Source organism: Mugil cephalus, chromosome 22 (genome assembly GCF_022458985.1).
Source record: "Mugil cephalus isolate CIBA_MC_2020 chromosome 22, CIBA_Mcephalus_1.1, whole genome shotgun sequence".
NCBI lineage: Eukaryota > Metazoa > Chordata > Actinopteri > Mugiliformes > Mugilidae > Mugil > Mugil cephalus.
In genome coordinates this window covers 7,231,444-7,243,752 of record NC_061791.1, presented here as the reverse complement: position 1 = coordinate 7,243,752, position 12,309 = coordinate 7,231,444, and the positions used below count along the sequence as shown (strand labels likewise).

Sequence of the window (12,309 nt, the reverse complement as noted above, 5' to 3'; positions counted from 1 at the left end):
AGTTAATTTCAGGTGCGTACAGTAAACCCGTGCGCGCGCGGAACCGTTGACGCCGCAGCTGGGTACAGCTGTAATTGGGATTTGTCGGCAGCCAGCTGGCGCGTTGGGGTTAGCGCGGCTTCGACTGGAGGAGAGATGAGCTGTCAAACCGGTGCACAGCAGTGGATCACGGAGCCACCGCCGGCCTCTTAACAAGTCGCTTCCCTCCAGCCTGGTGAGGGCTGCTTCCTCCCTAATGAGTCGTAGTAAACAGGGTTAACTTGACAACCTGTACTTACTGTACAGTTGTTTTCCTTCTGGTGGCGGTGTGTAATACGTGCAAATGCGTGTCTCTATTTCCCTCCTTTTTTTTCACCTCTCCTCCCAGCTCCCCACAGGCTGAGCGGGATAGATCTGACTAAAGTGCTGCCAGTCACAACAGCAGATGCTCATGTTTCCTCTGCTCTCCGGAGCCTCCCTACACATCAGTGAGATGGCAGGTGCGGCTGCGCGCGGGACGCTCTAATCAGACGGCCGTCTCGAGTGTGAGCGCGTCCACAAGACAAAAAAACAAAAAAAAACAAAACAAGCATTCATGTTTACACGCTACATCTCTATGTCAAGTATGAAAATCACAGAGGGGAACTTTAAGTCTACTTAGATCACAGGCAAAAGCTGCTGAGGCGCATGTGTGCAAGAAAGATGCTAAACCCTGACCCTACTTACTCAAATTAGACGAGTCATTCCTGCATAATGACTTAGCGCAGCCGGTATCGATCACTGAAAAGCTCAGTTATCCTCCCACAACACTCTAAATATAATAGAGATAAGTCAGAGAATAAATCTAAATCTAAGAACGAGAGATCAACATACCTGTGTGTCTCCACTGGGTACATGGGTTAATGTTCAGGCAAATACAAATAAACATACATGCATATACTTAAGTTGTCACTTCAGTCAAGATCCAGCTGGTGCATACATACATCGATCAGGCATAACATTACGACCACCTTCTCGATAACGTGTAGGTCCTACTTGTCCTGTCACAGTCAATGTCATTCACTTCTCTCGTCGGTGGTCATAATGCTGTGGCTGATTGGTGCAGAATGAGTGCTGTGTATGTTTCAGACCTTTTAGGCTCTGTTTTAAGGCATTACAGAGGACATGAATCTTTTTTTTTTCCCCAATCAGAAATATTTTTCTTCGTCTGCACATTGTCAGTAACACAACTCATCATTTCATTGCGCATATGTTTATATTTCCAGCCACTACCCCTCAGGTTGCCCTAATGAATGCACGTGTTGAGTACGTTTGACAGACGCATAGATCATTTTCATTATCCATCCTATAACTCAGGAATGATCTCATTAATCATTCTATAGCAGCTTGCTGATGTTATACGTTTTTATGCCGGCTAGTTAGCATGTCCATGTTTTGTCCCGCTTATTTATTCTCGTTACTCGCATCACTGTTCTCCCTACTTGGTTAAAACATGTTGCGTCCCCGGTTTTCTGACCCATCATCCGACATCAGTCAGCATGTGAAAGTGAAAACACTTAAAGGTGCATCATGCTTCACACTGTGAGGCTGCAGCAGCTGCTGACCTCTGACCCTCTGGCCTGTTGATCTGCAGCTGAAACCCTAATTAATGAGTGCCTGTTCCTCTGCGCGTTTGGGAGTGCGGGTGTTTTTTGTGAGCAGGTGTCTGTGCAGCAGCTGGAAATCTAACCTGGCGTCCTGTGCGGAGGAATTACTTCAAAGCTACAGCTCAGAACTTTTGTTTCCCTCGTCTGTAAATTAAAGTATTCACTCGGATACTGCCGAGACATGTGTGTTATGTTTGTCTGTATGTGTGCAGTACATCGTCCATTCGCTTCATTTAGACTGAAATTCTTTCTCTCAAAAAAGAGTTTATTTTCTTAACTGGAGGTTCAGCTAGATAAGTTTTATTATTCCTTCTGATTGACGGAAATGGTAAATTCATAGAACCTTAGTTATATTAGTAACTTTCTGACTATCCCAGGTGTAGCTGGGCTAGAGTAGGAGGTAGATAGCTAACATAGGCACAAAACCTGTGTTTTCATCCAGTAAATGTTCAAAGTTGAAATTCGCTAACTTTAAAAGGTTTTTACTAAGACTCGCTGAATTTTATTAACATGACATGGTCTCTAATCCGTTCTAATCTACTCCCACGTTGCTGTAGTCTACTCCAAACAATCATTGCCCATTGACTTAATTAGCTCTGTGCTGCCTTGAATGTAGCAGATATAATTAATATGTGAACACTAAAGCATTACATTAATTAATAAGCTAAACCAATAAATAATATTTAACGCTATTAACACCGAATAACTACTGTGTATGTTTTGAAATGGCTTAATTATCATCCGTGTTATTGTGTTAATCAGATTTTATTTTTTTCAACATAGTGAAGTGAAGTCTCGTTTGTTTTAGGGACTCTCCTGCAGTAATGAAGGCTTTCCCTTTATAAAAAGCAACACTTTCACTTGTTTCTATCAAGGGGCATCTAGTCACTTTAATTGCTCTGTAACTGCAGGGGACTTGTCTGTAAAATATAGTGCCAACACAAGGCCTCAGTAGGAGAATTGTTAAGTGCTCAAGCAGCTGTGTGGATATGTACTAATGCAATATGAGCCCCTACAGGTCATGTTAATCAGGTATACATATTTAGTAATACCATAATAAATTCATTTTGCTTGGTAACATGTGAGCAGGACGACTGAAATGCACCTGATGCAGAAAGCCTGTTAATAAAAATGTCATCCGCGTACATGCTGCAAATTCTTCTTCTGCAAATAGATTTTGCACAGACGTCAGAAACACATACACACACACACACACACACACACACACACACACACACACACACACACACGCACACACCCGCAAACCTCTCTGCTTCTTATCATTTTTCACCTTTTTTCTGATGATGCCTTGAGCTGGAATAGGAGTGCTTCCGCTGTAAATGACCCTCTTTGGGTTTTGTGACCGCAGCAGAAACACGCAATCCAATTCTTCTTTAATAAGGACCTGACAGGAAACTGACAGACCTGTTCCCATTAGGGTCGATTGGGCGATAGCTTGGTGGCCGCCGGCTACCGTAAACGAAAGCTGCAAAGGCGTTCTGTGTCTTTACATGTGCAGCAAAAAGACCTCCATGACCCAGCCGCCAAGATCCATATTCATCAAAATAATAATAATAATAAAAAAAAAAAAAAACTACAGAAGCTTTTGTGTGGGTGCACGGAGAATTGCTAGCATAGTAATGGCAAGGTAGGTGGTCGACTGAGGGGGATTATTCCAGAAATTCTCTTCACCTTTGCTTCTCTGCTGGCTGTGAAGTCTCATTGTGTCTTAAAGCGGTTGCTAAATCCCCCCCCCTAATGAGGCAAAACTGAGAGACTATTGAGGTAACCGCGTTTCAGGCAACAAGCGTGTCAACCCTCAGCGTGAAATATGGGACAGCGTGGTGCGTAGGCATAACGAGTGATCTGAAGCCAGATCATTATCAAAATGTTGCCTCTGTGCCAATGGATAATGCAGTGCAGGAAGAAAGAGGAAAGAAGAAACTTTGGCATTGTTGCTGTGAAAGTGTCTTTTTTTTTTTTTTAATAACGGACTAATGGTTAAATGATGCTTTCTGGAAAAATGGCTGCCTAAGAAAGCGACCTAGCGTTAACCTATGATTGCCAAGGTTGTTTTGTAGTTGAGTTTTAATTTCGCCCATTTTCTGTGCCCTCTGTTTGGATATTACTTAATTATATCCATCTGTATCTATACTTGTTCTTATTGTGAGGCCATAATGCTATTAGCCGTGATTTTCAGTATGTCTGTGTTCAATTTGGTCTACTCAACAAAGAAAAAGCTGGAGTTTAAAATCTGATCTCGTGCCCAAACACTGCACCTAATATCCCAGCGAGTGATTCACAATCGGACTTTGTTCTGCATCTCCGATTCGTGCGACTGTCTTTTTTAATTTCACAGCAGAATTAATTCAATAATTCATTGCATTACCCTCCACCCCCCTTCCCCTCATTTCATAAATTAATTTACTCCTTTGCTCCCCTCCGTCAGATTTCCTCCTCCCTTTCCGTGTGACTTGAAACCCCCGGTGCCGTACACATAAGCGGGGAGAGCTGGATTTGACATTTCCCCGGGGAAATTAATTGTACTTTGTGCTTCTGGACCAGGTACAGATTAAAAACCGGGCCCATTACAAACCCATTAACCTAGTCATTAGGTCCAAAGCTGGGAAAAGACAGAATGGGTGGCGGTCTAATTTTAGAGCACTAGTCCTAACTCAAACCTGCAGGTGCTTGGAGGAAATGAGGTATTTTCCTTTGAACGTGCTGCTCGAGCGTCAGCAGCGCCGTCCCTCGGGGTCAGATGCCATGACTTCACCTTTGGATTAAACGTGTTTTCCACTTCATTTATTTTTATCACCTGATAGAAATTTCTCGAGGGTATTTGCTCATGAACTTTTTAGAAAGAAAAACAAACCCTCTGTGATTTCCCCCGTTTTCTAAAGAGCAGATTTGAAGCTAAATGTGGCGGATCAGGGTTTTAGTCTATGGACTTTTCTGCATTTTAGTAGGTAATTTTAGGTAATTTACACCAGTTTCCCCCTCCTCACCCTGATGCTAACGAAACCACATTTCATTTCAGGAAGCATGACGCTGTCTTCACATGCTAGCTACTCTGTGCTCGGTTGAAAAGGAGAAATAAGAACAAAGTGGTGTTACTTCTCGTACATTTACCAGAAAAATCTGCATATAGTGATGGTTAACTGTACTACAGACACGTAGCGTAGCTGTCAATTAACTATACTAAAGTAAACATCGCATTCATTTCATCCCTGAGTTAGCTGCTGTTCGCTACCTGTTGGGTTAGCAAACAATGGCTAAAAGTAGCGTTAAGTTCACCAAACATTCAGAAACCTCTGGTTCAAACTCCTTTGGGGGCCTCCTGTAGTCCGAGTGATCTGTTCAGGGAGTATCCAGCACTTCCACTTGAGGTCACATAGTCATTAGGGATGGTGACGTTGCGTTTTATAATTGCCTGAATAACAGAAAGAAGCAGAAAAGAGAGGTTAGCGGTTTTAGCTATGGTTTTAGTCTTTGGATACATTCATAAATGTAAAATTCGAATTCATGAATAATGTGCTGTGATCGTATTTTTTGTAAATAAAAGCATTATGAAGAAACAACTGGAATATATGGCCACAGAAACCTGGTGTTGTGGTTCACGTTTAGTTACGTTCTGGAGGGCTGTCGGATAAGTTACTCCATGTTGTTGTTTTGGCGTAGTAACGGCCACAGTAACTTTTTCAGTTCCAACAGTAAATGAAAAATAAAACACTAAACGGAATATTTGTAATCACTCCTCTTCATCCTTTTAATATCTGGTCGGACGCTACAGTATTGTTTGGCTAACGTTACTTCTCAGTAAAGCTCTTACCGTTAGCATTTTTTGTTATAATCCATTTTTCTGGGTCTCGCTGTATTTACTCATACATTTATCCATGTTATTGCATAGCAGTGACATCAATGCATACCCTCTATTCTCAGGAGGGACAATTGCCCCAAAATGTCTCCTTACAATACAATTCTTTAGTTATTAAGATAATACCATAATTTTTTTCTTTTCTTTGTCTTTTAGAAGCTGGCAATGGAAGCAGAGAGGTTTCAGGTGGAACACGAGTGGCAGGACGACAGCGAGGTGAGTGAGCGAGCGGCTGGAGCTGGATCTGATATGTTCATTAACACCAGCCACGTTACACGCAGATCAAGCGTTTGCCGTGAACTCCATATGTGGAGGGGGCTGAGGGATGTGTTATTCATGATCCAATATGATTGCGATAATTGGATGGCAAATCTCATTGCAATGACAACAGTGCTATTTTTCATAATAGATTAACACACACATACTGTACACACACACACTAAGATATTGCCCATTAATCATGGTATTAAGCATATATTAGAAGTGAACATACAGCAGACCATATGAGCACACCAGTGATTTAGTCATTGTTAGCCCACTGAATGCAGCGCCTCACTCCACAATGGCAGCCCCCTGAGTAAATTACAATGCAACTCTTTTGGCTGTAAACTGCTCTGTTTTAACTGTTTTTTTTTCATAATAATAATTCACAGTGTAAAATCCCCTCCCCTGCAGCCATTGTTCATGCAGTGGTGGAAGAGCTTCAAAGAAATCCCATTTATCCTATTAGCTTTTAAAAACTCTTCCGCGGTGTTTGCCAATTCTTAATTATTCTTTTCCATTAAACATTTCACCATCATTCAATGTTATGCATGCTTTTTTTTTTTTGGTGGAGTGAAAACCGGGAGGAAAACGGCGTCTCGGGGGATGAATTGATTTCTCCACATTGTTACTCACTGAGTTTGATATTTCGCTGGCCCGCTACGCTTGGCTAGCACTTCTAATTAATTTCTGGTTAATGTGATGGGGATTCCTGCATAACTGAACCAAATGAATATTAATAAACCTCCGGCATGTAAATGGGGATATGTATACCCTTCCAAAATATGACAAATTGAACAGCAAATTACGTGCAGATTATGCATGCACCTATAAGCATCACAATGATGCTTTAATAACTGGTAACAGATCCGACTGCGTGACATTTTCAGAAGTCAAAGCTGAATGTGTAGGTTAAATCCAAGTATTTGACAGAGAGGAATGTTTTGATTTGATTCACTTTAAATGAAAGTTCATGTGTTTGACAAAGTGATTTCTTAAACTCTAACTTAAACCTAACCTCCTGAGACCTTGCGTCCTCATATGGGGACTTGCATTTTAGGTTTTATTGCAGCTTCATTTAAACCCGTTGTCCTCATTAGTGGACGCTTTAGTCTGCCATCTAGTGGTTGCAAAGGGTCAATACACTAGTCGATGTAAAAACGTGATAGCGGATTCATTCTACAGACACTCACAGGACAAACCTGGACGAGGAAGAAAACATCATTGAAATTTCCCGTTGAAGCTTATTTATTTATTCTTATAAACGTTTCCAGTTTGATATGACGTGGAAATTTAATAAATTTTATCAATAGCAATGAGCTTCAATTTCACTATTTAGCAAGTACTCATTTGAGGATGTTAGGTCTTTGCACAGCCATGTTCAGGAATTAAAATAAATAGTTTTATATTTTGTCACACATTGAGCAACTTTTTATAATGAAGTTACCCAACATGTGACAAAATATAAATGATGAAATAATCCCAGTGTCCACATATGAGGACATATTTTTTTTCAAAAACTACTACTTCCTGTTCAAAGAAAATGCTTAGTTTTTATACATCTTGGGTCCTGCTAATCCCAAATACCATGTAGAAATTAAAAACACAGACCAAATAAAAGCTAGGATCTCAGCAGGTTAAAGAGGGGATCGTAAATATTTTTATCCAAAAAATGTAATATCTATCTATCTAGTACAAGAGTGTCAAATTCATTTTATGTCAGGAATCCCATACCAGTAGCATAGTTACCTGTAAATAACAGGTTAAGAAGAACAAGTACATTATGAAAATGTTTACATTTAAAAAAAAAAATAAAAATTTACGAAAAAACTCTTCTTGCAATTTTGGTGCATTGCTGTATTAACTCTTACTAAAAGAGTGTAGATCTTAATAGTTTGGGTAGTTTGGATTGAAAAGTGGCACTTTACTAATTCATACAGCTGGATTGGACTCCTTGCTGGGTCAATTTTGGGTTAGACAACCCTGGTCTAGTGTAAACTCACCCACTGTAAAAACACACTTGCATTTACTGCCTGTTGCCAGAGGGGCCGCCAAAGACAACAAAACAAGATTTTCAAGATTGACATTTTAAATGTGTGGTATTGCGCTTTATGGTTTAGAATTTGATTTTAATTTATTTAAGGAATGTGGTTGGTGTTCCTTATTTATTTATTTTCAAGCCAAGACTGTCAAAAAATCTCTCCGCTATGTACTGATCTGCTGCTGAAAGAGAACGTGATGGCCCTGTATGTGTCAGCCCAGCTGAAGTGTAACTTCACGCAGTGCTGCTTCTCCCTCAGGATGTCGTCTGACACTCGGCTTAGCCTCACACGAACCTGTGTGTACTTTGGGTGCACGCGGATCATGTGTGTCTTTAGCATATACAAGAAAAATAAATCCATACACATTGCACACACAGTATGTCTACTAGTCAGTATCTACACCTTATATTACTAAAGACACCTTTTGAAAACTGGGCCAGGTCTACTGTGCACGTCTCCCCGCTGACTTTAAAAGCTAAAAAAGCTGTCACTGCATCATTAAATGTATTGTAATAATCCTGTTTACAAAGGCTACATCCAGCTGCTCTACAAACTGTTTGGTATTTTTGTAGTCAGTTGAGATATTTTATTATCTATTTCGTCTAAAAGCAGGGTTGAAGCACTCCAAAATTAACACAGTGATGCTTTACAACTTTCACTGGAGGCCACAAAAAAGGCCATCTCGTATAACACTCTAGACGGGCCAGTGTGAGGGAAAACTGGTGGGAGCAGATGATGTTGAAGTTTTCACTGAGTGGATGGCATATTGAATGAGTCATCGGGGCTTTTACGAATCTAGAAGTGTACTGCAGCCGCACCTGGCAGAGATCAGACTGCAAAACAAGCATCTCATTACTTAGACAGATCATACACACAGTGATGTGCTAGTACGCACCACACCCACCGCAAAGTGCTGCATAAGAAGAAACATAAAAGTGTTCATTTTTTTGGTCCTTCTTTCTCACTTTGTCCTCTTTCCTTCTCTTTCACACGTTGATTTCTTGCACAAAGTAACCTCCTGTGAGGGTGTGATGCTGTGACCTTAGTGTGATTCGGGTGCACATTGTCTGCAGTAATATGGCCTGACAGAGAACATCATGACACAGTCTCCTGTTATTAGCTTGTTGGTGCATCGCTCGCGTGCACATATAAGCAAATGTGCTCCACACCCATATTTTGCGGTGTACTTTACTTCTACTGGCATAACAGCAGAGAACAGATGCTACTGTTTGGCACAGTTAGCTAAATCTCAGCCAAACCACTTATTTTTGAGTTAATTACTTCAAGCCATCATAACATTAGTGGTGTCATGAGCATACGCTGTATAAATATGGACGGCATGTCCCACTTCCTTGCATTGGCCAAACTGATGCTATTTTCCCGGGGATAGGGGCGCCACCATTATGGAACCATTATGTCATATCCTGTTATTATAGTGTCAAATAACTAATTGACTAATTAACATAAAACTTGAACATGCATCAATATCATATTTACTACTAAAAAATGTAAAAGATGTGTTAGTGTTTTAGTTCGGACCAAGTCCAATTCACCAACACAGAGGAGGTGGAGCTTATGACCTATACCGCAGCCAGTCACCAGGGGGAGCTCTACTTGCTTTGACTTCACTTTTGAGTAGCTGCTCCGCTGTCCATCTTTACACAGCCTATGGTCATGGGTGGTTGCAGTCTCATATGTGTGCTGGACGTGGTAGGCTGGTGGCAGGAATTGGAGAGCCAGATCCGTGGCTACGGGGCATCCTCATGTCAGCAGCCGAGACTAGCTCATTAGCGCCCTGCTAGCAGCCAACACGTTTCAGGCAGGCACATTGTAAAAATAGAGCTTTAAAAAATGTTACAATTTGAAGACAGTTGATGATTTCCTTAAAAAAAAAAAGTCACAAAAATAAGACTTAAAACAAAACAAAAGATAGACAAGTCAGAGATGTGTTAGCTCAAATGTTGAAACTGATTTATATGAACAAAAATAAATAATGCAAAAGGTTTAAATACGCAGATTCCTACCATGTAAATCATTGTTAATATTTATTGTAAGGATTTATTAACGTGAGCAGACAGCCTCATCGCACACATAAGTTAGAATTAGTGCTGTTATTATTGTTAAAGGTCAACTGTGCGACTATGTTATTCAGGAAACAGGTAGTCACACGTATTATTGGGTGCCCTTAATTAAAGTAGCTCTCGGTTTCAAAAAGGACGTAAGTGTTTAAGAGCAAATCAACACCCCTTACTTCGCTGATGCTCAGTGTCAACCACAGACCACTGCACTGTATGGAAACAAGCGCAAAATCCAAAATCTGTGAAATCCACAGAGGGATATATGCAGCTTTTAAAAGTTCTATATGTCTTTTGAGAAATGCAAATGCTTTTGGTAAACACCTACTTCTCTTTCCTCTTCTGGCATATGCAAAAAATAACTGAAACTACTAACAGTGCACAATTCATACATATGGTGATGTGCGCATTATATCCACATAAAATAGGTACATAATCACTAATCAAGGTAAATATTATATTAGTTTTGTTATGCTGAAAGACGGATTCACTAGTGGGACACAGGATGTCTGGTTTTCTTTCTTTCTTTTGTTTTTATCACCCATTTATATTTTATGCATTTAAAGTGTCGCTTAGCATGACATGATGGATGTTTTTTGTTTTCTCACTGCTGAAATGCCGTGACGTGACATCTCACTTTGCTCTAAGGGTGTAAAAGTGTACGGCTCCAGAGGTTCGGGGGCGTGTCGAACAGGTGCAACAACCCAAAGAGAGCCGTGCAACACTTGCCTCATTTTAAGTCACTCCTCATAGCTGTGTGTGTCTGTGTGTGTCCTTTATTTTGTCACTCATTCCTCATTCCCTGTTTCTCTTTTGTTCTCTTTGCAGGCCGACAAAATAGTTTACTACAATGCCAAAGATGACGTAAGTAGAGTGGAAGTCAGAGTCTCTGTGGCCGACATGCTTCTTTTTGTTTCCCCACACATCAGTAATTTGCGCACCGAGCGGTTGGAAAACCACTGACTCCACTCCTCTAAGCCACTAGACCAAAGCTGCACACAATTACACCTTGTTCATCCACAAAAAACAAACATATACACAGAGCCCTGCAGAGATTATCGTCATGGCAACAAACTTGAAGTAGGCTTTTATTGATAGGCTGTTAGATTCATCCACCTGCTCCTTCAGTCTTGACCTTTGGTTTCCTTTGAATAAGTGAAAATAAGTTGCTGCTATGTGTTTAATACGGTCTCCTTTTTATATATGCTTAAGATTGTAAGATTATTTTATATTTTTGGGCCACAAGCTCATAGACAAATGCGTGAGACACTGAATGCCTCCCCTGGCCTCCAACGTCATCTGTCTGCTCTGATGAACATGAGATCAGCGTCTAATTCCCCTCCACGGTCCCACTGGGAAAGGACTACACACCCACAGCACACTAACGTCACTCCGGATTTGACTGACAGGCCCTCTCCCCTCTGTTTATTTCTCTCTCCGTCTAGATGTCTGCATTTATCTTTCACTTTCTTTTCCGCCCTCTTTTTTTTTTTAACAGCTCAACCAGACAGAAAAGAAGAACCGCTACGTTCCGGATGATTTCCACACGGACCCCGACTTCAAGCGGCCCGTCTCCTACAACACCACGGCCGTCCACATCCCCACTGATATATACGAAGGCTGTGAGTTGAAGCCTGTGCGCTGTAAAAAAAAAAATCTCAAATCACACTGCACCCGCCCTGCTTTCCGTCTCTCTCTATTCCTGTCATCACTATGTCCACTATCTAGAGCGCGCTCCCATGTCGTGGGGGCTCAGCCTTCCAGCGCTGGCTGCAGTGAAGAGAGTCCTGCACCATTCTAGTCTATATATAACCCAAATGCCAACTACCCAGTGGTCAGTGCGCCCCAGCCCCCTCTTTACCCCGGTCACCAGCTGCTCCTTTCGCTCACGTCCGTAGCTGGTCCTGTCGACCTCTCTGGGCGGCTGCACGGGATCTCAGCGCTTGTAGCAGAGATGCGTCTTTTTGTGGCTGCTTCTGAACTCGCTTGAACTCGCTGTTCAGTTTTCCTTGGTGTGTTCACGCAATATTTTTTTATTTTTTTTGTCTTTCTTTCTCTCTACTTTTGTTTCCTTCCTTCCTTCCTTTCTTCCTCCCTTCCTTCCATTTTACTTTCATTTCCTTCCTTCCTTCATTCCCGCTTCCTTCTATTATACTTTTCCTTCCTTCCTTCCTTCCTTCCTTCCTTCCTTCTTCCATTATACTTTTGTTTCCTTCTTTCCTTCATTTCTTCCTTCCTTTCTTCAGTTATACTTTTGTTTCCTTCATTCCTCCTTCCTTCCTCCGCTATATTTCCATTTTCTACCTTCCCTCTTTCCTCCCTTTCTTCAGTTATACTTTTGTGTCCTTCCTTCCTTCCTTCCTTCCTTCCCTTATACTTCTGTTTCCTTCCTTTCTTCCTTCCATTAAACTTATATTTCCTTCCTTTCT

General features: G+C 41.2%; 1 protein-coding gene across 3 annotated transcripts in view; it reads left to right on the top strand.

The window, feature by feature from the left end:
- cacna2d1a (calcium channel, voltage-dependent, alpha 2/delta subunit 1a) overlaps positions 1–12,309 on the top strand; it is a 91,612-nt gene that overhangs the window by 34,378 nt on the left and 44,925 nt on the right. For all 3 annotated transcript variants that reach the window (XM_047574797.1, XM_047574796.1, XM_047574795.1), the window contains exons 4-6: positions 5,659–5,718; positions 10,709–10,744; positions 11,379–11,502. In XM_047574797.1, the coding sequence (XP_047430753.1) occupies positions 5,659–5,718; positions 10,709–10,744; positions 11,379–11,502 (220 nt within the window). The remainder of the gene's footprint in view (positions 1–5,658; positions 5,719–10,708; positions 10,745–11,378; positions 11,503–12,309) is intronic.